We start from the raw sequence: 27,870 nt of genomic DNA on the forward strand, positions 1-27,870 counted from the left end.
TTCTTTTCTAAATCAATACAATTTCTCAAATTTATTTATTTTTCTTAAAGAAGTACTTCTAATCTCTGTCAGAAGGGAGGTTAGGAAAGGTACCCCCTCCCTTGTAAACACTGAAATACAGATCTGGGAAACCAGGATCGACACACACAAAAAGTGCATTTTACAAAATATCAACTAAAATATATTTTACATGGATTATACTTCCATTGAAATTCTACCAGCTGCAATTTCATGTTCGAAAAAATATTTCCACATCTAAGAGATTCCAAAAGCATTTAACATCTGGCAGCAGCCTCTGCCTCCTAGGATTCTTCTCTCCTTTCCTGGGGGTGAGGCTGGGTACCTTGGCAGCACCCTAGAAAGAGCAGGCTCCAATGGGTCCACTACCACTCTGCTGACCTCTTACACCTTGCTCTTCCAGATACATGCCTTCCTCCAAAGAGCTTATTCAATACAAAGTCTTCCTTTTGGGTTTGGACACGGCTTCCAAAACAAAAATTAACCTGTGAAGCGTTCAGGTCCTTACCCAGCCCAATTACCCATCAGGAACAATTTATCTTCTAAGAATCAGGGCCTGGACCTGGAGTTGCCAGGGCTTTGCCTTCAGGGTTCACTTCCACCTCCCACTGTAGCCTGTGCCAGACTGCACTCACCCCAGTGCCATCTCAGACTCCTGGACCCGTGTCACCCCTCTCTAGGGGAGGACCCAGTGCCACCTTCCACAGCATATGCCCCTGGAGCATGCCCTTGTAGAAGTGCTTGGCTGGCAGGTTCCCAGTGTTGGGCCCAAACCCAACTGCACTGCACCCTCCTCAATCCCCATGCTCCTCTTTGGTACAAACAAGGTACAAATAACCAGGCTTCCAGCTCCTCCAAAAGCCTAGACCCAGGCCAGGACAACAGGGGACCCAGCCTCCTGATCTATCTCTCGTAGGGAGCATGAGGTGAGAACAAATCTCTGGGCAACGGAAGAAACGGAAAATGCAGGTCCTAGCTCCTAGAGTAAGTGGCTGCAGCTCTGGTCTGTGGACTGATACAGTGTTGGTTCTCACTGGGATGTAAATTAGTGCAATCTACAAAAGACTAGGGTAAGGGTGGCAGGGCAGGGGGAGCCACAGCACTCCTTTGGTTTGATTTCAGGTGGGTGTGGCTTGAAGAGTCTTGTGTGAAGTTCTGCAAGAGGTTTCCCAGAACCTCCAAGTATAAGGCAAGAGGAAAAATCTTCAGCAAATCAGGTAGCAATTTTCCTTGTCCCCTGCCCCCCACCCTCTCTCCCAGCACTCATTAGCTCTTCCAGACATGACAAGCTCCATGTTGACCAGTATTCTGGCAAGCCAGACCTGCTGGGTGGCCCTTAATGGAAAGCTGACAGGAGGCGGACACCCATGGGTGGACCGGGTCAACTTATGCCAGCACCAGTAGCTACTGCAGGGGTAAAGGAAGAAAGCCGAGGAAAAGCCTTGAGTCCAGGAAGAGGAAGTCAAAGCTTGGCTCTCTTGACTCACTGGAACAAGTCAGAGCTGTGCTAGAATCTGCAGAGCCTGATCCCAGGCTGTTGGGAAGCAGCAGGTCACAGTGGGTGAGGTAAAGCTGGCTCCTGCTACCCTTGGGAGGCCTAGGAGGCTAGAAAAGGGGCTGCTGGGCCTGTTTCTGGAAGGACTTTAACCCTTCTACTTGCCCCTGCCCTACTTTGACCCATGTCCCTCAGGTCTGGCCCAACTCCAGGGAAGACTGAATCTTCAGGAGTCTCCACCCTGGGGTGCCCAAAAACCCAGGCCAAGCTGAGGGCTCAGATAACTTTTTTGTGTCCTGGCCTCCCTTTCTCCCATGTGGCCCAGAATCCATAGGGCCCCTGCCCTCCCCCCTCCCCAAGAGAACCACAGGCCAGCATCCCATGGCCCTTAACCAAGTGCTGTGCTTCAAGCAGCGCCCCACCCCAGGCCCCACTTTCCCGAAGGCAGCCCCAGTGTGAGCACGAAGACGAGCTACTGGGGGTTCTTGAGGATGCGGCCATGGCGGAAGTCATAGACATGGCGGCAAAGGAACACCAGCTCAGGATCTGTGTCCTCTGGCACTGTGCGGTGTGGTGGGGTGGAGTAGTCTGAAGATGGGGGCACCAGAGCTGTCTTCCGGCTGGGAAGGCCCTCGCCCCGGCGTTTGGCCATGGCACAGAACCTGCAACCACACACACCACACACCATTACTGCCTCAGCAGAGCCACTTTTCTAAGAAAACCAATCTCTTCCCTACACTACCCACTGAGTGGGGACTGAGAGGTGACATTGCCCTATTATGATCCCCAAGGCTGGGTGCACTCTGACAGCTTCCAGTTGACTTCAGCTCCTGAACACACACACCGTTCAGGGCTTCTTTCCCAAAAACCTCAGTTTTCCTAGATCTCTCTCAGAACACTAGTGGGCCACAACACCATCAGGAGAACAGGGCTAACATGTGCTCTCTAAATTACTCTACCTCAGGAGGGAACAGTTCTGATAATTAAAAAAATAAAATTCCAGCCAAGTGTGGTTTTTAATCTCAGCACTTGGAAGGCAAAAGCAGGCAGATCTCTTGGAGTTTGAGGCCAGTCTGTTCTACATATTGAGTTCCAGGACAGCACAGAGCTACACAGACTCTGTCTCAAACAAAACTAAACAAAAGGTGTTAAGATGATCCTTAGTGGATAGTTATTTTGTGTTTCCTGTTTCATGAGTTTTCCCCTTATAATAAATAAATAAAATATAACTGTTTTATCCTTAGCTAACCTGGTTATTTCTACACAATGGTCTCAGGCAACCCCTGTAAAAGGGTTGCTTGACCCCCAAAGGGGCCATAGCCTACAGGGTGAGAAACTGTATTAGAGATAGGTTTTAGAGAAGAACATTTTAAACCATTAAGATTGGGCCTAGAGCATAAAGTGATTTCCTTGGAACTCCATAAAGTTATCCCAAATCATGCACATTGAATCCGAGGGGAGAGGTCAGCTACGGGGGCAGAGACCATCTACGGGGGGGGGGGGGGGGAGTACCACCTACCTGCAGTACTCAGCAAAGGTTAGCACATAGCACTTCTCTTCGATGCAGGCCACACTGTTCTGGTCCTGATGTCTCGATGCAAAAACTTCATTCTGCAAAGGCTCAAGGGGAAAGAGGAGCGGGTTGATTATGGGAGCTAGAAAGGCAGCTCATTCCAGGAACAAGGCAGGCATGGCTCCTCTGCAGGGAGTGCTGACCCGAGCCAACGCCAGCAGCAATAGTTAGTTTCATCTAAGTCTTGACCCTGTCTGCCCACACAGCCCTAAGAGGAAAAGAAATTGGCTCCTTTCTCCCTCATGAGATAAAAAGTCCCACACCAAAGGGGGTGGCACATGCCTTTAATCCTAGCAGATGCATCTCTGTGAGTTCAAGGCTGCCTGGTCTACCCATAGTGAATTCCAGGCTAGCTAGAGCTGTACGATGAGACCCTGTCTCAAAAAGAGAAAAGTCCCTTAAAAAGAAAGGAAATAACAGATCGACCACTCTCAGCCTATAGGCGCTCAGCTCAGAGGTGCTGAGCACTGCAGGTAATAAAGGGGTGAGGTGCACAGCGCCACCTTGTCATCCCGAGTTAGGACAGAACTGCTCACTTCCATTTTCAAAGCCCGGGTGCTCGAGGGTCATTATTCCCATTTGGAACATAAGCTGGGATGGTGTTTGGGAGATGCTAACCCCCCAGAGGGCTTGAAGGGGGACTTGGCTGTTTCCTAGCTGTCTCTTTCATATGCCATGTCTTAATGTCACAACCTCTTTTTTGGCCACCCTGCTGCACCCCCCTTGCTAGGCAGCTCACCTCATGCATGCTGGGGCTGCGGCCTCCCTGTAAGTGCTCAGGCCTGTAATACCACAGGAGGCTCATCATCAGTTCTCCTAGGGAGACAACAGAAGAGGTCATGGCTGGAGCTAGCAACCCTGCTTATTTAAGATAGGCTGGCCACCTGCCCTAGAGGTTTGTCCAACCCCAGATCTTGGCCCCATCCTGCAGGCTCTGGCTGCCTGTGTCCCCTGACCAAGGCCAAGCATTCAGCAGCCTGGAATGCTGTTAGACACAGAGAGACGGGCGAGAAGGCACTGATGGGTAAGGCCTGGGACAAGTGCTTGGGCTCTGGTGGCTAACAAAGGGAGTGCATGGATTCACCTCAAGTCACAAGTTGCTATACCTCTGCAGCAGACAGACCCCAGCTGAAGGGTGGGCAGACTCTGCCAAGAATGGTGGTCTTGTGCCAGGCCAAACTCTAGGCAGGGGCCAAATGAAGGTAGCTGTCTTTTGGGTTCAGGGACAGGTACCTGACTCAGGGTTCTCCCAGAGGGCGGAGATCTTGGCCACATAAGGTGTAGACGTCTTTCTTGGGCCTGACTTGAGGAGGACAGTGTCGCGAACTCGGATTGTCTCTCCATGTCGCTCAACTGCCTGGTAGCTCTTTCGGATGGCAGGTTCTGGCTCATCCTGGGCAATGAACCAATGACACAGTAAGTCTGAGAGCCACACTCAAGAGTGAGGACAGAGGGAAGCAGGGATTAACATCTCCTCTAGTTCACTAAGGCAGTCAACCCCTAAGATAGCTGCAGACTGGGACAGGATGCGGCAGGGAACTCCTAAGCTTGGAAAACAGTGGCATCAACGAGGCTGGCTCTCTAAGCATTTGGGCACTAATGGAGTGGTCTGCGTTCGAACCCTTAAAAATCACCACTGGAAGTGGCACAGCCTTGGGAGAGTTTCCTTATCTATCAAAGGGACCGTGGAGCACACACTACACACATACGGCAGTGGTCAGATTAAAGAGGATAAAGCATGCAAAGCACTTAGCTTAAGTTCTAACATGGAATTTCAGACGTGCTCAACATTCTAGTTGACACTGTTTTCTCTCTCCTGGTGTTACTCCATCAGTTAACTTTCTGGCTCACCCCAACCCCCTATACAGTGTGGGATGGAAAGAGGACTGAGCAGGGCAGAGAAGCTGAAGACTCGGATCACCAAGACTAAGTGACAAACAGAAACCAGCAGGGCGCATGGTAAGAACTGGGGGGAAAGAACCAGAAGTAACACTGGTCCCTGAGGTGACCCGCAGCTCCTTGCTGCCCTCAAGAGTAGCCAGACCCATCTCATTAGTGTCCTGTGCCCTACTGCCCTCATCAGCTAAGTGCTAACACTTACCAGGACATACACTGCCTTCTCACAGGCGGCACCTACAGGCACCCAGCCATTAGTGCGGCGGCGACGGCGGCGGCGAGGACGTGGGCGCTGAGCACGCGGTTGCTTGGGGTGGCTGGGTCTGCGGGCAGCCTTGCTCCTCACAGTGTACCTACAGCTAGAGCCTGTGCGCAGGCCAGACTTGGAACCACTTGGAGGCTTGGCGCTCTGAGGGCATGCCCGGGCTACCGTCTGGGGCTCCGAGGTGGGTGTCTGGAGATGGGGGATGGGCTCTGCTGCAGGTGGCACACTGGGCACAGGGCATCCCAGGAGGGGGTGAGCAGGTGAGGCTGGGTGGCCAGCTTCTGGGAGAGGAAATTCCAGCTGGCCAAGGGACCTGCAGCCTTCTAAAAAAAGGAGAGTGGGTCAAGGTAGGTAGAACAAACCCCAACCCCTCTAGCCATCTGTTTTCAGGTCCCAGGCCTGGCTTAGTTCCAAGATGCAACTCTAAGGCCAGGTGAGATGGGAGGTGGGACTCGGGCCTTTCTTCACCTTGGAAACTGGCCAGCAGACACTTGTGCGTCCCATTCTAACTGGAAGAAGGAGTGACAGCAAAAATATCTTCGTTAGTTCTGACCTAAGATTCTCCAGGGTTTTCACAGTTCTGGAGTCAGACAGACTGGGATATGAGCCCCACACCTACCACTTACCATCCACGTGACCTTAGGCAAGTCACTCTGGCCCCTCTGTAATGTTAAGTAGTGCTTACAAGCATGACATGGAATTCCGACTGTTTTCCTTATTTACATACTAGCTCACTTTACCCTTATAACATCCTGAGGTAGGTACTGTTACTGCTGCTTTACACGGGAGGAAACAGACACAGCAGTTACTGGCTTAGCCGATGTCGTGAGGAAAGGGAGCAGGGGAGAACATTTCAATCCAGGCACTTTGGCAGAGTCTGCCTAATTACATGCCTCTGACTGTGTCAAGGACTGAGAACGGCGCTTGGCACACGGCGCTTATGGGTGGTCTTGCTCATTAGGGTAAAGGTCAGGGTCTAAGAGGAAAGGCCAGGAAGAAGTCTGCTCCTGTTTCTCAGGACTCCAATCCAGGTTAGAACCTGATAGAACCAGTCTGGCCAGAGCCAAGTGGTCTATAAAGCAGTTTTATAGACCCCTACATTAAGGGGCGTGGGGAAGGAGGAAGAGCAGGGGATGGCCCAGCCCTCACCTCTCTTGCACAGAGCAGACCTGCTGGTCAGGATGGCTTTAGTCACCTCATTTCTACCCAGAAGCTGGAGGGAACAGCCTGGAGAGAAGGTGTGGACAACCTTTCCTGTCTAGCTGAGCACCAGCCATCCCTGGGTCTTACAGATAACAAAGCCAAGGGTGCCAAACCCACTGGTCTCTTCTTGAGTATGCCCACCCACCCTGCCTACACCCAGCTATCCACACAATGCCACGTCTGTGTATCTATTGTCTTTCCAAAGCCTGTACAGCCAGGGCAAAACTGTCCCACCACACCTGGTGCTGCTCCACATGAATGCTAAACTCAGCCAGCATGTAGGTGGGCTTCTGGACATGAGGAATGTTAGTTGAGGGAGAGCCCTGGATAGAAGGGAAATGTGAATGACTTGGAAAAAACCCTAGTTTTTCTTTCTTCCCCACTTTTGGGGATTGAACTTAGGGCCTCACATATGCTGAACACTCCTATCATCACTGAACTCCAGACCTTTCTCTTTTTTTGTTTGAGAAGTGTTCCTTTCTGTAACTCTGCTGGTCTTGAACTCATGATCCCAGACTCAGCCTTCTGTGTAGCTGACCTTACAGCCTTGTACCACAGGGCCTACCTAAGACCCTAACTTCTGTATCTAAGAGTTTAAGAATGGGAATCCCAGTTTTGGAGGAGGGACTTTGTCCCAATATGCACATTAACTTCCAAGCTGGGAAATCTCGCTGACAGTCTGGGCAAAGCAGAGCAGGCCATAAGAGCTAAATGGCGCTCTTTCCTGGGATTGTTTGTAGGCCGAGGACATTGCCCTAAATGGTAGAGACCTCCCTTCTTAAAGTTCCCTGCCTCTCAGACTCAGTAGAGTCCGCTGTCCAGAGCTGTATCTCAACCTCCTGGGATGCCATGCCTTAAAAACTCCCTAGCATACCATGTGTGTCCCCGACAGAGCTTACCTGCTGTAAAAGGCATTTTGTAGGGGCAGCCGCCACAGGTAGTGCCAATGTGGGTGAGAGGCAGCGGCAGCACCCCACAAACGCTGTAGCCGTTCACTCCAGTGTCCTCACTGGAGCAGTAGCGAGATGAGCTCCAAGGAGGGTGTTGGAAAGGGATGCCAGAGGGCACTGAGCTCGGGGACATGAGAAGCCCCTCACTGGGGGCTGCCACTGGAGACAGCTTGCCTTCTGGGAGCATGGGGCAAGGTGAGTAGCTCCCACACTGCAGCCCGTCTTGGCCACAATACAGGTAGAAGCTGCCCAGAGCAGTGAGCTCAGGCCCTCCGCACGGACCACTGTAGTCTGCTGGATTGCCAGGCATCGGCAGCGGAGACAGCTGAGGTGCAGGGAAGGAGGGCTGGTGCAGTTCCTGCTTGGGGGCAGGTGACTCTTCACCTGGACGGCCTGGCTCTGGCTTCAGGGCTGCTTGCCCACCCATCAGCAGAGGCAGGTGGGGGCGCAAGGGGTCCTCCAGAGCCTTGCCTGGGGCCTGGCGAGATGGCTGGATAGGTGGCCCTCGAGGAATAGCAGAGGGACAAGGTTCATCAGGCTGTTCTTGCCAGCTGGGGGACCCTGAAGTCTCCCCAGAGCCAGTTCCCTGCCGAGCCTTGGGACAGTTCTTGTTACTGACCTTGGCCCACTTTGGCCGCAGAATCTTGGGTGCCAGGGGCTCAGTGGAGCGCCCATCTGCTTCAGCCTGGGCACGAGAGGGTCGAAGAGGTAGCTCCCGCTCCTGGCTGAGTTTCAAGAAGGCAGCTGCGTTTAGGCTAGCCAGTCTCTTGGGAGCTGGGTCTCCATCTCGTCGGGCACCTTCATCTGGGGCTGGATCTGGGGACTGGTCTCGACTTCCTTCTCCAAGGTCTCCCAGCCGAGGTCGCTTCTTAGAGAAAGACCAAGTCCCTGTGGCCCGGTCCCTGCTACGGTGAGGGTCCCCGCCTCGGTTTCGACGGGCGCCTGCCAGGCTGCTTGTGTCTTCCCGCTCCAGCAGCAGATTATTGAGGGCCTCTGCGTTGAGAGAGGCCAGGCGCCGCTTGCGGGGCTGCACAAGGCCAGTGTCCTCGCTGGACGGGGCCGGACTAGGGGGCTTGGGCAGGTCAGGGGGCAGCTCATCAGCCTCATCTGCACTTCGTGGACCAGCCACGTTTTCCAGGCGAGTCAGCAGCACTTTGCAGGCCTTGGGCTTTCCTGGAACCAGTGAACGCTTACGCAATGGGTAGTTCTTGCGGCGCCCTGGGAGATGCCCAGGGCTCTCAGGCATGCCTGGCTCCACATCTTCAGTCCCCTGTTCCATATTGCTGTCTTCCATCTGCAGGGGCTCCCCTCGGCCAGTGGGGCCAGAACTAAGCATAGGAAGGGACTTCCTCCGAGTGTGTGTCATGGACTCCCTCCAATCTGCGGGAAAGAAGGCAGGCAATGAGGAGACCTGGTCACTGCCTCCCTCCTGCTCTCACCCTGCAGTTTCTCTGGCTCACTCCTGCTGTCTCCAGCTTGGAACTTCCTAGGACCTGCCTTCCAGGGGCGAGCAGACCACCAGTAGCTGTGCAAGCACTGGCTCCCCTCTCCTCCTAGCACCTAGTCCCCACGAATTAAGCCCCAGAAAGCCTGAGAAATGTCACAGACACCAGTGCCAAGGCACAGGAGGAACGGAAAGCAACAATCAGACCTCTTCTTCTGCTCCCACTAGACACCCAAGAGGAGGCTGTGAAAACACAGCCAGAACGGGGCTGAGGCGGTGTGAGGCTTTAGAGACGCGACCAAAGTACTACCAACTCCTCAACTCTGGGCTTCTGAGACTAGCCAGAGGATAAAGAGGTGGGCAAAGAGAGGTTTGAGTCAAAGAACCTGCCTGCTAGGCAGGGGAAGAAGGTCCCTTCATTCAGCAAGAGAGCCATAACTGCATCTTTCTGGAAAAGCCCTAAGAAAGGTGAGGCCTGAGCCTGCCCAAGGAGGCAGCCCCCACGTAATTTGGTCAGATTCCAGGGAAAGGCATCTCAGCGTGCCAGGGTTGGTAACGGATATTAAGCTAGGATCAAAGCTAGCAGAGGAGAAAAACCAGTGGTCCTTGTAAGCCTTGCCCTGTACCTCAGTTTTCCTTGATAGGCAAGATAGTGGACAGGAGAGTCTTAGGAAGCCCGAGGATGCCCATGACCAGGCATGATCCCTAACTCTGGCTTTGCAGATGTTCCCTACTTATATACACTCAGGGGCAGTCTGATCTCAGGTTCTAAGTAACAAAGGCCAGAGCTAGCTGAGCTGTGCACTGCACACTTGTACCATAAAGGCAAGGCAGATCTGCAAGGGTGAGGGAGGGTGGCCAGACTACTTCCCATCTACTCTCCAAAGCACAGGGGCTGCCAAGTGAGGTGCCAGACAGTCCACACTTCTCCTCACCAGGCACCTCAGGGACCCCTCCCCATCCAGCCAGGCTAGGCTTTTCAGCTTAGTTTCCCCACTATTGTTATTCATGCTGGGAGAAGTAGAGAGGGGCGGGGACTTAACCCCAAAGATCCCAAGCCTGAGGATTTCCAGGCTTTGCCAAGTTCTTCCCCATTAATTTTGCAGTTTTCAGCCATTAGTGGGGGTCACCGGGTGTCTCTGCACAGACAAGCTGCACTAGCCGGGAAAGAGTGAAAGAAAACTCAGCTGATGGGCAGTGTAGACAACCATGGGCAGTGTAGACAACCCTCATAAAGAAAGGACTGGTATCTGCAAGGGGAAGAAGCAACAGGCCATGTGTGGGAACCTGCCACTGCCCAGAAATCAGGCCCCAGGCACAGAAGAGTCACAGGAGGCAAATCCATTCATTCTTAAATGGCAGAGCTCATAACAATTCCAGGCGTCTCTTTTCTGCTCTGACTCGGGATCACTGTCCTGGCTGTTCCGCACACTCGTCAGCTCGCCCCTTTTATGCTCAAAAGCATCCCAGGCGCAGACAACCCACAGACTCATTTCTTGAGCCAGGAGGCACCCTGTGCTGGCAGCAGAGTATCTGCACTTGTGGGCAAAACCAAGGTCCTGCTTCCCACTCCCAAGAAGCTTGAAGATGAAGGATGAGTGAATAGACAATGCAGCCAAACACGGGCTGAAGCCCCTCAACAGGCCCCAAGTCGCCAGAGCAGCTGGGCCTGGGAATGGCTGGGGGCCAAGGGTGAGGTCACCTGGGCCTGTGGCCTTTGAGGACATGGATACCAAGCACAGAGCAAAGGGGGTGGGCAGGAAAGAGCATAAGCAGAACATCAGCGAGTGGAGGGCTCTGAGAAGGGAGGAGGCTGCCTGCTGGAGATTGGTCACAGGGGTGGCAGGCTGTCCCCGGCTGTCTGTCTATACTCGGTACTTCCCTCTTAGCACCAACAAGTCCCAGGCAGAGAGGTGGGAAGCAGCAGCAGTGGCCACTCTCAGGAGCCTGTTCCTAGAGTGTTGTTTCCTGTAAAGATGGTTTCACTTTAACCTCCCATTCAGTACTCCAGCCTCTCAGGGAGCCATTGCCCCCGAGGGCTGGACATCCGGTAAACCTCTACATCACAGGGTGCAAGTCCTGTTTCTAAGCCAAGCACAGGAGCCTCCTGCTAGCCTCCTCTGCATCTGCCAAACCTCCTGTCACTGGCTAAAGACTGCCAGAGCCATCAAAGCACATTGCAAAATAACCTCCAGCTTTCATGTGGGGCCCTGGTGGCGCGGTCTTGAGAGGCTGGGGTCTCTGCTGCCGCCCTCTGCTGTACTTGGAAATGAGGAGAGAGAGCGTGAGTCATGCTTTGAAGACCTGTGAGAACCTCAGCAGCAGCTTTTCCCTGGGGTGGGGCTAGGTGGAGGGGCTTGCAGCCTGCCAGGGCCGTCTGCCCTGCAGGAGGTGGCCCAGCAGGGCCGGCTGCGGCTGCGAGTGCACAGAAGCCCTGGTCCCTGTTGCGGGAGGACAGCCATTCCTTCAGGCCCTCTCATTTCCATTAGCTCAGCCCAGAACTTTGTACCACTGTCAAATGATGAGCACTGCTCCTCTGCCCTCGGGAAGACCTGTCCCTGCACAAACAATCCAGACCCCTGAGAGAAGGTTCCTGGGAAGGACTCCCCAGGGCAATTACCTTTTACCTAGCTGGTATCAAGCAAGCTCTCACTGGGGAAAACCAGTCCGACTGTCACCAGCTCTGAACAACTGACCTTAAAGGACAGTGGCCGGCCAGAGGGCTTCTGAGCCAAAGACCCCACAAGTTGAACCCAAAATCCCCATAAGTATAAGTCAAAGTTGGCAATCAAGAGATCTCCATTCCAGACACATCAAAGCCTCAAAACTGAGGGGGATCTGGAGTGTTGGGGTGCGTGAGGCTAGGCTTCAGTGTAACTCAGATCTGCCTGGGGCTAGCAGAAGCCATGCCCAGAAGCAGAAAAGGCACATACCACCCTGTCTATAGAGGCAGTGCATACACTAGGTGCTACGTGTCCAGCTGAAGGCTCCAACAAGGGAGCCAGAGGCTTGGGCTACAGGTCACAGTATGAACCACTCCCATAAATTAAATCTGCCCCTGGGTAGGAAGAGATCCTCAAAACTGCCTCCTGCTCCCCTTACTACACAGCGCCCCCCAGTCAATCAGTGTCCTCAGTCTCAGGACTGGGGCTATTTCCCTGAAAGAAGTAACCTTTGTCAGAAATACCAGCTTTCTTGAATCTCACCAAAGAAAAGCAACAAGCACACAAGGCAAAGGCTCCTTTTCATTTACATGTTCAACCAACGGCACTTGGGAAAACAGAAGCTCCTTCTGCGTGGCTTATGGTAAATTTAGCCAGGCAAAGGTACTGCACCTCTCCGTCTCTAGTGAGAAGCAGACAGAACCGAGTCTAAGGAAGGCAGGCCTGGCTCTGGGGCTGGGAAGCAGCTCAGTGGTAGAAAGCTTGTCTACCAAGTACGAGGTCCTGGGTTCTACATTCAGCTTAGCAAAATGCAAAACCGAAGCTGGCTCTGACCCAAATGAACAACTCACTTAAACTTGAGGTTCCTTGTCTGAAACTGACATACCAAAATAAACCTTACTTCCCAGCAATGACAAGGATGGCAAGACACTGTTGGGAAGCCTGGTGGAGAGCAAAAGCCTTCCTCTCTCTCCTGGCCACAGAAGAGGCACCTATCATCAGTTCCCTACAGCAGGAGCCCGGGGCCATCTGGGCGAGAATCCAAACATCCAGTCCGCACTTGAACTCTGCTCTGTTACTATTCTGCCAAGGACATTCAAATGTCCATCCCAAGGAAAGATGGCAACAATGTCCCCTTTCCCTTGTGGAGCCAGGGTGGCATGTGTTCTGACCACCCCAGTATCTGACTAAGGATCCACAGCAGGCACCCACAAAACCCTTGGGCACTACCTGCTAAGAGAACAATGGTTCTGGCCCACAGATCTGCCAATTTAACATCACCTGCTGCAGGTACTCAAGCCGCCTTGCAACTGAGCTTAATTACAGAAATACCTGGGCAGGAAAGAGCATAGTGCACAACCAAAGGGAACTGCTCCCAGCCACCTGGGCATAGGCTTGTTTTTGATTCTTCTTAGGTCTGGCATCCGTCTGAGGAGTTACACCTGCCATCTAGAGGTACCAATACTGTCTAGAACCTGTAAGACCTCACTAGCTCTTCATGGGTCATACTGAGGTCTCTGGGAACCCAAAGGACACACAGCAAGTAGCCGCACAGGAAGTCATGCCCACCCCACCACCCATCCCATGCAGAAAGGAGCTGGTTGTGGCAGCTCAGCTCAGCCCGATGGATAGGTCTGACTTTTTTTTTTTTAATCGATTCTGATACCCTAGTATGAGAGCCAAAGCTTCAGACCTTGGCTTACTTCTAGCTCTACAGCCAAAGCCAGCCAGGCCTCTTCCACTAACCCTAAAGGCAAATGGATACACTGCTGCGAGGGGGAACTCTAACGTAAGACTACAGACCCCATATCTGTTAGAGAACAAAGTTTAGGGTAGTAACAGCAGCAATACTAAGTAAGCTCTTTCTCAGGTGGTCAAAAACTGCCAATGCCTCAGTATGGAGGCAAAGCCCTTCCTATAGGTAGGGAGTAAATAAAGACAGCGCCTTCCATATCTACAGATCCCTAAGCAAGGACAGTGGGCAGAGGGCATCATGCTTTAGTAGTTTATCAGTAGTATCCGTGTTCTGCTTCACGAAACTGACAAAAGGTAGCCATGTGCAATACAAACTAGTCTTTAGGGGTTTTCTTTAAACACTTTTTTTTTGGTGCATGTGTGCATATGCATGAGTGCATGCACCAACAGCACAGGTGCTCAGGACAACTTGTGGGGTAGCTGATTTCTCTCATTCTACTGAGGGTTCTGAAGATGGCACTCAAGAATGTCGGGCTTGGCAGGAAATGCCTTCACCCATAGAGTCGTATTGTTGGCCCTAGGGGACTTAAAAGCCCCAACACCTTAGCCATCTTCCTCTCCCATAGTTCTTCCTGGTGGACAGCTCCTGGGACTGTTCTATGGAGAACCAGAACATCCATGGCTCCTTCCCTGCCACACTGCACCGCTTGTGATCTCTGTCCCACAGCAGAGCCTGATCAGGACCGAGTCCCCTGATCAGGACTGGAAAAGAGCCTGAACTCCAAGCCTTGCTTGGTTTACTTTTCAAAGCAAGACTGTTTGTTTTAAGGATTAAGTGAGAGCATGTAGAGTGCCTAGTATACACCAGGCAATTAATACAAGCCCATTCTTTTCTTTTCTTATTTCTAAAATTCTTTTGTGTATCAGTGTTTTGGCTGCCACGTATATGCACTGTTTGTGTGTCTGGTGCCCCCCAAAGTCAGAACAGAATGTCAGATCCTGAGAACTGAAGTTACAAACAGGTGTAAGTCACCACGTGGGTGCTGGGACTCGAACCTGAGTTCTTTGAAAGAGCAATGAGTGCTCTTAACTGCCAAACACTCTCGTGCCTGATATTCGCAAATCTCCAACACCAGTAAAATATGGGTGGGAGGAAATCTTAAGGTGACACAGGGACCCCAGTGGCTTGTCGGCTACCTCTTGGTCCTGAACATAAGTAGACCACCAGTCATGAGGACAGCTACACCCCAGAGCTTTCCAACAAAGAACCTCCTGATTTATGGCAAAGAACGCTAGAGACAACCTGGGCTGGGGGTGTAGCTAGCAGTTGTCTAGCATGTAGGCAGCAATAGGTTTGATCTCCACCACTGCATAAAACCAGGCAGTGTGATGTACAGCTGTAATCTTAGTGAGGTGCAGGAGGCTCATAAGTTCAAGGTTATCCTTGGCTACACAGTAAATTTGAGGTCTGCATGAGACCCTGTCTCAAAACAAAACAGTAAGCAGTAAATCCAGAAAGGATAGGGAGGTGGAATCGGTATCAAAGAGCCAGATCAGTCCCTAAAGTCTCTAAGTGGGCAGGGAACATGATTCACCAGGGGCTCCTACTGTCCCAGGAATGCTACTCTGTATTCTGAGTACCCAGTACCACCTAGTACATGACAATCACTGCATCTACCTTCACAACAGTCTAGGGAAGCAGAAGTTACATTACATCTTCAGGAGACTTAAACAGGTACAAAGAGTTCAATAAAAATGAAGGAAAAAGGGAAGGAAGGAAGGAAGGAAGGAAGGAAGGAAGGACGGACGGACGGAAGTTGTGTGCCTATACATGGGAGACCTCTGCAGGTACAGGCACGTACTGCCAAGCTTCATGATCTGAGCTCAATTCTCCAGAATTCACACGGTGGAAGGAAAGACCTGACTGCCGCAAGGTGTCCTCTGACCTACATGTGCACGAGCACACGTACGCACGTGCACACACATACACTCCCACCCTACCTCCTAAGAAAACCTTACCTAGCACAGCAGAAAGCAAGGGCACAGGGGGATGGGCATCCAGGTGTCTCAGAGCCTATACTTCCACACTGTTATCACACTGCCACTTCCTAGGGCCTCACAAGATGGATGCTGGGTCACAGCCCAACATAACAGTTTCTCTTGAATTTCTCAGCTTAAAGAACTGTTCACATAGACAGATAGGTCCATACACCTATAAATACTAGCACTCAAGGTGAGGAGGGGGATGGAGAGTTCTAGGCAGACCGGGCTATACAGGATCCTGTCTCTAAATCATCATCACTATCGCCATCACCATCATCTTTAGAAAAGTTGGCTCGAATTTCCAAATAAACTTTTTTTTTTTTTTTTTTTTGGCAGGGCTTCTCTGTGGAACAATCCTGGCTGCCCTGGAACTTAATTTGTAGACCAGGCTGGCCTGGAATTTACAGAGATCCACCTGCCTCTGCCTCCTGAGTGCTAGGATTAAAGGTATGCGGCACCACCGTTGCCCGGCCAGAATAAACTTTTGCATACATTTTTGAAACAAAATCATTTTATTACTTAGAAAGTGGGGAATGCTCCAGAGAGAGAAAATATTTTACAGTAAATCCAGAGAAAGAACTTTCCCCAAGCATCTACAGTCTACAGGCCCGAGGGAAATCCCCTTCCCCGGCTCAGACTGCAATGGAGATGGAAAGTGGCCTATCACAGCAGAGACGGCCACCTTAAGAGACACAGCAACTGCTCCTCTCCTCTCCTCTCTTCAGGCAGATAACTCTTGTACTTTCAGTTTTCTATGAGAGCATTTCCTCTCTCTAGAATTCTTTTCTACAGTCAATGGGAACTCTGTGAGCCCGAGTCAGGGCTGGGAAATGACCATGGACCCTGGCTGCAGAGGTGACGTGGTTCTACTCTCTGGCAACAAGTGGCACCCCAATAATAACTCCTCTAAGAACACACTCCTAAACCACTGGGCAGCTTGGAAACCTTATAAACAAACTGTTATCCCCAAACATTCCTGACAAGTGACTACAATTGCAGAAGGGTCCATTCCGCTCTTCTGCAGCAGGAAACTGGAAAAATTGTATTGATAGTGGCAGAAACTAGATACACACACCTTACTCCAGGTCAGGGAAATCAACATATCTGTCCTTCCTAAATCCCAGAGAAGGAGCAGAGGCCAGAGAAAATAATCAGACCCAGGACGTTCTTAGCTAGTACTGATATCATTAACTATGAAAGGCTACCGTCTTTTCATTCAAGTAACTTGGTTATGGTATCTTGGAAGTTACTGATTCATAACAGCAGACTGAGAGACAAACCTCATTCCTTCCTGGCAGACCAAGCCTGTGGAGGAGCTCAAGAGCCACCAGCACACTGAACCAGATGAATAACCACCCTTGCAGGTATTTCCCACTGTGCAAAGAGAAATGTAATGACCACTACTCCAGGATACCAAGCCTGAGAAGTGACTGCACTCTAGGCCCTGTTCTCCAAACCCAGTGGCCTCTCACTCCCACAAGATGCCTGGGACAGGACACCCACGCCCTGACTGGGACCCCGGGACTTGGCAGCCCTGAGCAGGAATGTTCGGTGCCCACTGCTTCCTCCACTTTTTAGCCAGCTTACAGCTCATTAGTGGCAAAACCAGGAGAGGGGCTGTAGAAAGATAAAGGAGCTGAAATTCAAACCAGTACATTTTATTCCAGCTAGGTGCCTCCCATAAAACCAGGTAGGATCTCATCATCCAAGACCTCCTGGGCATGACCTAGGAAGATCTAAGCAGCCTGATGGGTCAGGAGCTGCATGCAGAATCTTAGACTACCAGGTACTGGGAGCCTCTGCCAATTTTCACAAGCTCTGGACCACACGTGATATTCCATCTTTTTAGGGCTAACAGACACTGTGCTGGCCACCAAGACAAGGCCAAACCCGCAGAGCCAAAGCACACTCTCCCCACACTCCCCTTGTCTCCAAAGTCAGGACACAAAGGAAACAAGCCTTGCCAGACAGTGCTAGCAAGTTCCCATAAATACTTGGGCTGGGGTAGTGCTGCTTATGTAAAATGCTTACCCCATTGAGAGATGCTGCTTTATTTACATTCTTCACGACCCATTCATAAAAAGGAGGCCCTTTAATGTCGGACTGTTCATATAATGCTCCATAAACTCGCCAGCTTTGCTGGCAGCTTCAGTTCAACACAGGCTACTTTTGAGCTCTGGGGATTTTTTTTCCTCCTTAAGGTTTTTTCCTCCTCCTTAATGACTCACCTTGCAACAGGGCACTGAGGCCAGATGTTGCCTGAGCAAGGTCAAGAGGAACAACAGTAGATAAAACGAAAACATTCTAAGTTTTCTTAGATGCTCTGATGGAGAGGTGGGGAGAAATGAAAATAACTACCACATTTTCACTGAACTCCAATTTCTAGTAGATATGCTAGGCTGATTTTCTTTCAGGTCTACTGAAATTCCCTTCTCGGGTGTCAAATGCTACCCAGTTCATACCTCTAAATACTGGAGAGCACACGGAGAGCGCCTCCTGTATCCCTAAAGGAGAAGGGCTCTTTCTGGATTGTACTTTGCATCATGGATGAATAAATTAAAATGCTGTTTCCTCTCCTGCCAGTTCTAGACCTGCTGGCTCTGACAAGTGCAGAATCTGGTTAAGGTACTCAGGCAATGTCCCTGAGTAGGGAAAGGACTATGTTCCAGGATGCACACTGGAGACAGAGAAAGCAGATGAGGAACAAGTCCAGGAGAGGCGTTCTGAGGTGGCTTTTCTCTTACAGTAAAGGATAAGTAGTAGGATTTTTTTTCTTAACTGACGGGGGAGAGGTCTGCATTACCATGGCAACTGTAAGGGGTGGCCTTCCTGATTGGAAGGGAAATGCTGGTCCATTAATCATCAAACTGGGGCACAAAAGAGAGGTTTGGGGGAAAGAGGATGGATCCAAGATATGGTTCTTCACCATTGAGCATCAAACCAGCATCAGTTTTCTCCCTTGTTCCCAAGGTCCATGCTTGATCACCAATAGAAACCAACTTCTAAGAGAGCTCGAAGGATAGCATTCCCTTCTCAAAGGTCCAATATGGGACAGACCTAGCCCCCAAAATGGAAAAACACTTTTTCTAGAAAAGGACCCTACAAAGCTTCTCCTCTGTTCTCCGAAGAGTTTTCTTCCTTATTTACACCCAGATGAGAAGAGGTAAAACATATGGATTCATTTAGCATGGACAGCAAGTAAATTGCAAATGAATAGAAAAGCTGGGTAGAGAGAGGTAGAGGATGGTTTAGTGGGGACAGGAGGAAAACAGGGTTACAGCCCCTTTTCAATTCATGTCTGTGTGGTGTCACATGAACAATCTAGGACCGACTTCACCAGCAGATGGGTCAGAGCAGCAGCAAAAGAAAACACCCATCAGAGCCTCACAAACATGCCCTCTTTATATACCTTTGACAAAAAGGGTCAGAGTCCTCCAAGGACTGAATCCATACAGGGCATTTCTAGAAAAGCCAGGTTCCTCCCTATTCCAGAATAGACCACCCCCCCCCACACACACCCACCCACACCCACCCACCCCCCCCCACACACACACACTTTAATTCATTACCCCATCCTTAAGAAACTTCCAGCTCACAAAATATTTGAGAAGACACCGACACCGTGCTAGAAAATACATTTTTCTGAACAACACCAAGACAATGGACAGTGGAAGAGAAGGACAGGGAAGAGCCAGGAGCAAAGGGCAGGGAGAGACAAATGTGCAGTGACTGGTGAGCAGCCTTGGGGACACTGTCGAGGGTCAGAATGCAGGAAAGAGAGCAACCACAATTTAGTAAGAAACTGACTTGTGGAAGGAGTCCTGTGGGGAGAATGATCTGGTAGCTGTGCACAGATTGGATCAGAAGAGTCAGAGGAAGCAAGAGGAAAATGACATGGGAACATGGCAACAGAACAAACCAAAAGAACAAACCCAATCCAGCTTAGTGGTACAGAGATAATTCCAGCACTCAGGAGGCAAACAGAAGGACTGCTGCAAGTTCCTGGCTAGTCTCAGCTAGAGCGCGGGGTCTAGGGTTGGGAAGAGGAGAAAGAAGGACGGATGGACAGAGAGGAACAGAGAGCAGAAACATACTAATGGCTCAGCTCCCCTCAACACTGATCTGACAGGCATGAGTATCCTGCCAGGTAAAATCCCTAACACAGAGGGAAATGTTATTTTGGCAACTCCTTTTAACCTTCCAGCAGCCAAATCAGGTCACCCTTCTGACTGCCACCAAAAGAAGTCACACAGTGCAACCCCAGCAAAAGCACAGATTCTCCAGCCTTCTCTGGATTTTAGACATACAATTAAATTCTGTCAAACAAACTTCAGTCTCTTGTGAGAAGTAATACTCCCTTTCCCCACAAGCCTCAACTCCACCCAAGCTGGGGTACAGACTCTCCCGGGGAGAGCAATGGGTGCCATGAATGAACTCCATATCCTACTGCCCAGTCCCCTTTGGCAGACAGGTAGCTTTCTCATCAAGGGCTCAGAGCCAACCTCAGCCGAATGGGGCTCTTGACGGGTCCCCCTGGTGTGCCACTCCAACCCAGATTTTTCTCAGCAAAAGGCCATGTTCTCAGCTGTCATTAGCCGGAGTCTCCTCTCTTCCTGTTCCCAACATGTTCACATGGGTGGGGGGAGGTAAGGCACTGGAGCTGAGTGGGTCTTTTACAAACGGGTAAACAGCATACAGCCTTGAGCTGGTCACTGTGGGGTTATCAGCACTCTCAGCTTAAGTCAAGATTCCAAAGAGTCCTAGGACAGTGTTGTCCCTGAGAAATGTGGTCCCTCAGAAGCTCTTTACTCCTTTTTAGTAGAAGATATGCAGGTGTAGAAGATGGGAAGAAACGTGTCAGGTGGCACAAAAGAGAACTGGAAACCTCATTTTATCTCTTCATCAAATTTCTCCCTGGATTTATGGACTTCGCTTATCATGTCCCTATGTGGGTACCTTCTTAGCTAAGAAAAACTGCTACAGCAGTAGTGAAGGCATCGACAAGCACAGTGGGGGTGTGTGTAGGGGGGTGGGTCCCTTAGTCCCAATCCAAGTAGTCAGTTGTCGGTGTTCTTAAGACTGCCGACAATGGGCCACTAGGAGACATCCCAGGTGGAGTTAAACCTCTACCGGTAGGCAGACTTGCTGAACGCCTCTCACTGCTAGGCTCTGCTCGCCTCCATGCCGGTTCGCCACCGGCCAGGGCACTCGGTGCGCACACCCCCCCACCCCTGCCCCTCCGCCTTGGCTAAGTCGACCCCACTCTTCCCGAAGCCGCGAGGCGATCTGCGGCTAGAGCCCAGAGCCAGTGCCGCAGCTCCTCCCGGTGGACGCCCCGGCCCCCGCAGTCCCCAGGGCAGAGTCCGGCCCCGTCGCCCGCCCCTTGGGGTGGGTGCCCCGGACTCGCTCCCCTCCCCGATACCACTACCTGCGCCCGCTCGGGCGCCGCCTTTGTCCGGCCCTTCATCGCCGAGCGGGCCCCTCGGGCCCGACCTGACCCGGCCCCCAGCCCCGGAGGAGAGGCGGCGGCGTTGGAAGGGTACAAGCAGGCCGGGCCTGGTGCACCGGGTCCCGCTGTCACTTGGAGGCGGTCTGACAACTTCGATTGCCCCCGCCCCACCTCGGACTCGGCCGCCGCCCCGCACGGTCCCCATAGGGCCTCCCGCGGCCCACACTCGCTGTTCGAACCGGTCCCCTTCCGTCTTCGGCGCCTCCCTTCCTCCAGCCCGACCCGATCGGGTCCACACTACCCCTCGCCCTGGCGCGGCCCCCATCCCCACCCCCCCTCCGGCAATAGCCGGTCTGCTCCCAACCCGGGAGGGCGCCCCCCACCCCGAGAGGGCGATCCCGCGGCGACGCCCCCGGCCGCGGCCCCTTGCCTCAGGGACCGCGATGGGGGAGGGGGCGCGGCGGGGGCCTTGCCGCCCTCGCACTCGGAGGCGAGCCGGCTCCACCGCGGCGAGGAAGCGCCCCGCGTCCTCCCGCCCTCCGTAGCCCGGGACGCCCGCGCCACCGCCGCCCGGCCAAGCTGCCACCCTGCGGCCGCCACCCACCCCGCCCCCGGCCTGTGAGGCGGGCGCCCCCCGGGGGCTGTCACCTCGAGGCGCGCCGCGCTCCCCGATGGCGGGACCGCGGCGCCGGACCCGGGGGAGGGAGGCGGCGCGCGCGGGCGGGCAGGCGGCCGCACCTGCTTCTTGTCGTCCGTCCGTCCCTTCCCGGGGCTGGCGGGGGCGGCGGCGCGGCGCGCTCGGCGGGGCGCTCTGACGGGCGGCCGGTCCTCTCCCTTTTGCTAGTCCGCCTACCTAGCTCGCTCGCCCGCCCGCCCCTTCCCCCTCCTGGATCCCGGCCCCTCGCTCACCGGGACGAGCGACGCGGACGGCGCGGCTTTGGGCGCCCGCAGGCCCCGGCCGGGCTGGAATCCGGCGGCTGGAACCCCCCGGGGGCGCTCAATTCCCGGGCTCCACGCTGCTGCGTCAGCGCCTCCTCCTGGGGGCCGGGGCCGGGCGGGCGGAGCGGGGGCCGCGGTCGGGCGGGGCCGTCGGGGGGGCGGGCGCGCCTGGCCCGGGCGGGCGGACGGCAAGGGCCGGACGGGCGGGGCAGGCGGCCAGACGGGCGGGCAGCGGGGGCCGGGCTCCGGGATCCGCTACGCCGCTCGCGGTTCCCCCACAAACTCCCCGAGAGCGGAGCCTCCGCCGCCCTCCTTCCTGCTTCCTCGTCTCCAGCCAATCAGCGGCGCGCCCCTCGGCAAGCTCCGCCAATCAGCCGCCCCGCCCTGCGCTGGCCCCGCCAGCCAATCCGGCCCTCGGCTCCCCCTCCCGCTTTCCAACCAATCAGAATCGCGGGTCGGTCGTCCCGACGCAGGGGGCAGCACGAGGCGGCCGGGGGAGGCGGTGCGGGGAGTGGTGGGGCCTGGGGGGAGGGGTACGGTGCCAAGGGTGGTGGCGGGGGATGATTTTCTTTGCCGGCTTCTTGGGTTTTCTCCTCGTCTTCGGAGCCTGTGCCCGTATCCCATGGTGACCTGACCCTGAAGCCCCAGCCCCTCTGCTGCAGACCCCCACCCTGAGAAATCTTAGCTTACCCCCGCCCTGACCGTCACCCTTATACATCCCTCTTCCCTGGTAACCTCTCTAAGCACCCGCTACAGTAAACTGCGGGTCGAGGGACACCCCACCCTCCTCAGGGTGCTGCCCCCGGGGCAAAGCTTCGGGAAGACCAACCGAAAAATCAAGCAAGAACAACACCCCCTTTTTCTGCTGAAAGGGCCCCAGACTCGCGCGAAAGGGCCCCGACTGCTGAGAAGCCCCTCCCGCCCTTGCCTCATCTTTCCGACTTCCCTGCTTGCCACGTCTCCTTTCCTTCCTAGCAAGGTCGGTCCTGGCTCGGTAACCCCTCACCCGCATCTCTTTTTCCTCTTTCTGCCCTTCACCTACCGCCCCCCATCCCGGCTCCCAATTCGCCCTCTTTCAGAAGCCGAGTGTGGAACCCTCATCCATTTCCAGCTGACAGCAGAGCCCGGTCTGTGAGTCCTTGACACCCACACACCCTCTTCCACCACCGCGGGGAACATCAGAGCTCTCCGAGGGAGGGCGAAAGGGGCGGGCAGCCCAACAGGCGCGGCTGGACACCTTCCTTGGCGTCCCCAAGCCAGCGTAGACCCAATGCAGACACTTACCCAGCTTCCCCACAGTCACCTTCTGCTGTGGCTCCGTCTCTCACACCCACAGACGTGCTTTTCCAAGCCTGAGCACGCTCTCGGGGTCAGCTGGGTGGGTGGGCACAGCAGGCTGAGGTCATACGAAGAGGTGGGAGGTCCCTGTGAGGTGCGGGAAGGAACTGTGTCCTGGACACCTTGTCGCGCCAGAGCCAGCCCAGGACTTCACTTCAAGGAGCTGTAATGTGCACACAGTAGGTTCTTGAGAAATCCTTCTTGAGAGTCCACCCCTGAACAAAGCCTCATTCCCAATTCAGGCGGGGGAGGGGCGCTTAGGGAGGTAAAGGAGCAGGAGCAGAAAGGGTAGTGTCAAGTCACCCGAGCCTGGGAGCAGCCGGGGAGGGGCTGGGCCCTGGAACGCCTAGGGCAGAGAAGCGCCCAGAGTGCTCCTGTGGAAGCCTGGTTAGTAAGCAGGAAAAACCGAGCCTTAAAGAGTGGCTTAGGGGCTCCTCCTGTCCTATATCCTGTGCCCCACCTCTCCCAGACCATGCTACTGAAGCACTGACCCAGGCAGCTTTCAAGGGAACTAGGGCTGCCAGCCTCTGTGGCTGGGCAGTAGCCTCCCTCGCAAAAAGAAAAAAGAAAAAGGCAGTTCATTTGCTTCCAGAACTACTCGGGAGGACCCCCAGACTACCTACAGGGAGGGCATGGTTTACCAAGGCCGTGCTAAACCGTGCTGCACAAACTTCTCAAAAGGTCAAATTCTCTTAGGACCACTACCCTTCCTTAGGGTCTGCTTCCCATCCTTAGGGAAGGCAACATCCCAAATCTGGGAAAGTAGGACCCTGAAGGACTTTTCCCTTCCTTGAGCTTCCCAAGGCAAAGATTCCCAGCAGCCCTTCCCAGTACACACAGGCCAGCCCTACTGTCCATCTCACAGAATTAGCCCCTCTCCTCCGCCAAGTCCATTGTCGTGTCTCACGGTAGACCTCAGTCCTCATCAGATCGGAAGTAGAAGGCACCTAAATGGCCGCTGAAGTTCCCGAAGGTTGAAGCAGGAGAGGGGATAATGCGGCCAATGACATAGCTGCTTTATCTCTGGTAGTGGGGGGACTGGGACTGAGAATCAAGAAAGATAGGTCACAGGGAAGGATACTCAAGTGGCAGGCCACTTTCAGCATGGGAACGGACAGAGAGCAACTTTGCTGGCCCTGACACCTTCAGGCTAAACCCCGTGGCCCTGGTACTAGAGGGCAAGATTTGACATCTCTGGGACCCAGGTAGGAGGGAACAGAGAATCCCGACTGTAGAAGAGGCAAAGACCCCAGGAGCTACTTAGACTGCCCAGCCTGATCCATCGCCAAAGGAACTCTGTCCTTAGAGCTTTCCCTGTGGGCGGCTGGCTCTTTTGCCCCAGGTGGCTCAGGCTCAGTGGACTTGGGGGAGGGGGGCAGCACTGGCTTGCTAAAGGCACTTGATGTTCCTCCTTTAGCAGCCCACTGATCTCCTGGGTCCCCTTCACTCTCGCTTTTTAAAGCTGGCCAACAAGTCAGCTAAGTGGAGGCCAGGGTTATTATACAGGCTGCTTGCACCCTAAAGGGACCGTCTGGCCTCCTGTCCTCTCTCACTCCATTTTCAGGAACCTCTGCATCTGGTCCATCTTCCTTCCCAATCTGGAGCCTCTCTGAAAAGGTTCCAGCTCTCTTCGTTTCTCCAGCCTTTCTTTAGTGCATGCTGCTCCCACCCCACTCCACCAGAACAGCTGTGCCAGTGCCTGGGGGCTGTCACCTTTCCTCTGGCCAAAAAAGGGTTTGTCACTTGGTCTGGAAAGAGGAATGGATCCATCAGGTCTCCACGACTATCTACCCCCACCTCCGCTCACCGCAGCCCGCAGCAGAGGCTTGCTCTTTACCCAAGCACCTCCAAACCCTTCAGTAAGGGTTAGCTGCCTTGGAGCAGAAGAGCCAAGGAGATGGATGCCTGGAGGAGAACATCCAGGGCCAGAGAGAACGTGCTGCACACCCCTCCCCCACCAAGTACAACCAGACTGACAGCAGGGACAGACTGGCTGCTCTGTCATCCCCAGTTCAGCCGCGAAGCACCTCCCCCCAACTGCCGCTGCAGTCCCAGCAGACCGCCTGCCCTGAGAGATCCAGCCACCTGGCACCGGCAGGGCACCCAAGCCCGCAGCGAAGTTTCTGTAAAGGTGGCACTGACCACTTTCACCTGCCTCGATATCATGCCCAGGTGTCACCTTTCCCGGTGTAGACAGGTAGCCCTCCTCTGCCTTTCCTCAGAGCGTCCAAATTCCAGGTCCCAGAACTCTGAGCAACCTGGACCCTAAGCTCCACTGGACAAGATGAAGGACTGGCTCTTTTGTGCAGGAACACCTTGGCATGGATTAAATTTGATGCCACTTGCCCCCTCCCCCGTCGAATAAAGCCCCCTTTTGCTGGGACCCGCTCCCTCTTCAGAGGGATCAGAACACCCCCTCCTTAAAGGGACTTCCGGAAATTATTTGCCCTCAGGCAAAGCCAAGTGTAAAACTCTGGTTTTTACCTGCTGTGGCCTCTTTCCCTAGGGATAGGAGAGTCAGAAGTACTCCCTTTCTAACTAAGCCGGAGGGGACGGGCCCCCTCCTGCCACCAAGAAGCCAGTTGTTGAATGCCCATCAAAGAGGATCGTTTCTCTTCCCCAAGGACGCCTATTGCCACAGGCTGGGTCCGGGTGATCGGGGGCTCTGAGTGGGACCAGTCTTCACACAACCCGCACGCGCTCAGACTTTGGGGGCCGCATGCCATGGTGCTGTGTCCAAAACCCCCATCTGTCCAGCGCTAGCCTCCAGATTGCTAGCCAGGGAAGTCTTTGCAGCTGCCCCTCCCAGCGAAAGCTGTTTCTGCATTCTCCTTCCCTTTGACACTGGACTTCTACCCTCGTTGGGTCCCCGGCCTTCCCCTTAAGCTGCATTCTCTACCCCTCACCCGAGCTGCTTCCCTGCAATGCCAACAACTGCTGCTTACACCTATTTCAGGCTCCTTCCTCCCCTAGTCCGCGTCCCTGGGGTCCGCCTGCACCCCCACCCGTCAAGGGATGGGGGGATGGGCACACCTCAGCTCCCTAGAGCGTAGTAAAGCTGCTTCTCCTCTCCGCCGCCTACCAGGCACCTAGGTTCATCCAGCCCTTAAGGCTAGAAGGTTGTTGGTGGGGGGAGGGCATAAATGGCGGAGAGGGGCCCGAGGGCACTTCAGCCGGAGAGGGACAGTCACAAGTCGCATTCACTAAAGCCACCTCTTCTGCATTCTCCCTTCGCCGGCGGAGGGTAGACACTGCTGGGGGAGGGCTTTCCTGAAGCTTGGGAGCCCTCCAAGGCCCCCACCCTTGCCACTCCCAGGAGGAAAGACTCCCCCCCCCCCCCAGGACTGGAGTAGTGAGCCCCCTCCCCCCCCCCTCCGTAACAGCAGCAGCCTCCGGCTGAGGTCAGGCTCCACCTCCTTTCTCCGGATGGAGAGAGCAGAGGGTTGTTTGTTGTTGGGGTGTGTGATAGAGAAGGTTCGAGATCACCTGGCTGGGTGGGCACGCCTCTGAGAGTCGGAGCTGAGCCGGGTGGGCTGGCTTAGGCTGGAGCCTGTCCTAGAGGGCGAAGTACTAACCTACCCCCGCCCCCATCCCAGGGTTCGGGCTGGGCAGCCCGGTCGGCGGCTTGGGTTCTGTGCGGCTCACGACCCCTCCACCCCCACCCCCACCGCGCTCCATCCCTTAGGGAGTGATCGGAAGGTCCCAAGGCTGAGGCCAGTCGGAGAGTGACTTCCTACTTTCAAGATGCTTCCAGTCCGGCACCCGGATGGGTTGTGGGTAGAGGGAGGAGGAGACTAAAAACTTTCTGTGAACATCGTGTAATGGCTGCTGGGGAGGGGCAGGTGCCAGGGTCTGTTCCCGGGTGTGGGGCTGGGGAAAGGTGCAGGCATTCTGACAAGAGTCCACAACGCGAGCTGCTTTTGCAAAGGAGCCGACTTTTTTTTTTTTTTGGACAGACCTTCAGGAGCAGGGAAGATGAGGACACCGGCGGCAAGGGTCTCCCCTTTTAGCATAGGTAGAGATCTGTGAGACCCGCTCAGAGCTGGAGAATCTCTGGGGCCACTCAAGTTCTCTTAGCTACCCCACGCCCTGCCTCAAAGGCGTTGGGGGAGCATTCTTGATCATTCGAGGAAAAGAAACTCTGGGCCTGAGATCCAGCACGCAAACCGACGGAACAATGCTATGCTTTCGGATAGGGGCAGTCGGGCAGCCCCTCAGTTTCCTCCTAGCTTTACTTTTGGGTCTCACCTTCTTCCCCAGGTAGGAACTAGGTGAAAAGGGTCCCTCCTGGAGCACAGACCCCTCAAAGATGCTGCCAACCCTAACTGCCCGCCATACCCGGGGAAGGCTGAGAAAGGCAAAGGCGATTTCATTCTCCCCTCAGAGGCAGCCTTGCTAGCCCCAAACTGTTGATTAATAGAGCACCTCCTGGAAAAGATACCAACCAACATGGAGACCAAAAGCGCTTCCCCCAACTCTATTTGAAATTAGAACTCTCAAGCCATAAAAACCATAGAGAGACCAGTATGGTGGCAAACACACTCCTCTAATTCCATTCCTTGGTAGGAAGTGGCAGCTTCTTTGAAACCAGCCTGGTTTACATAGTGAGTTCCAGACTAGCCAGGGCTACTAAAAAATATGTAAATGGAGAAAAGTGAATTGGTTCCTCCTTCTTACCCCAATCCCACTTGGGATACATTTAATGTGGCTGATTCACAGATGAGGGAACCCATGATTAATGCAGTATGTGCCTATCCCTCATTACAGAAAGGGACTGACTTGTCCTCCTCTTGACTCCTAAGTCAGTGCTCAGCATCTACCTGGAGCTGCCAGGCTTCCTGCAGCCCACAGCCCTGCCTTCTTCCAGCTTGAAGGGCATGTAGGGCCTTCTTATCTTCC

General features: G+C 53.9%; 1 protein-coding gene across 3 annotated transcripts; it reads right to left on the bottom strand.

The window, feature by feature from the left end:
- Bahd1 (bromo adjacent homology domain containing 1) lies at nt 1–21,742 on the bottom strand. Of its 3 annotated transcripts, none has more exons than XM_038331775.1 (7): nt 21,604–21,742; nt 7,350–8,780; nt 5,188–5,567; nt 4,320–4,479; nt 3,826–3,902; nt 3,033–3,133; nt 1–2,175 (listed from the first exon to the last, which is right to left on the bottom strand). In XM_038331775.1, exons 2-7 carry the CDS (start codon nt 8,764–8,766, stop codon nt 1,986–1,988), a joined length of 2,325 nt encoding a protein of 774 aa, XP_038187703.1. In that variant the 5' UTR covers nt 8,767–8,780; nt 21,604–21,742; the 3' UTR covers nt 1–1,985. The 3 variants fall into 3 exon arrangements, with proteins under 3 accessions (XP_038187703.1, XP_038187704.1, XP_038187702.1); XM_038331776.1 differs by having other exon boundaries at nt 3,033–3,124; nt 5,188–5,570; XM_038331774.1 differs by having other exon boundaries at nt 5,188–5,570.
- Nucleotides 21,743–27,870: the final 6,128 nt, after the last annotated feature.

This window comes from Arvicola amphibius, chromosome 5 (assembly GCF_903992535.2).
Source record: "Arvicola amphibius chromosome 5, mArvAmp1.2, whole genome shotgun sequence".
Taxonomy (NCBI): domain Eukaryota; kingdom Metazoa; phylum Chordata; class Mammalia; order Rodentia; family Cricetidae; genus Arvicola; species Arvicola amphibius.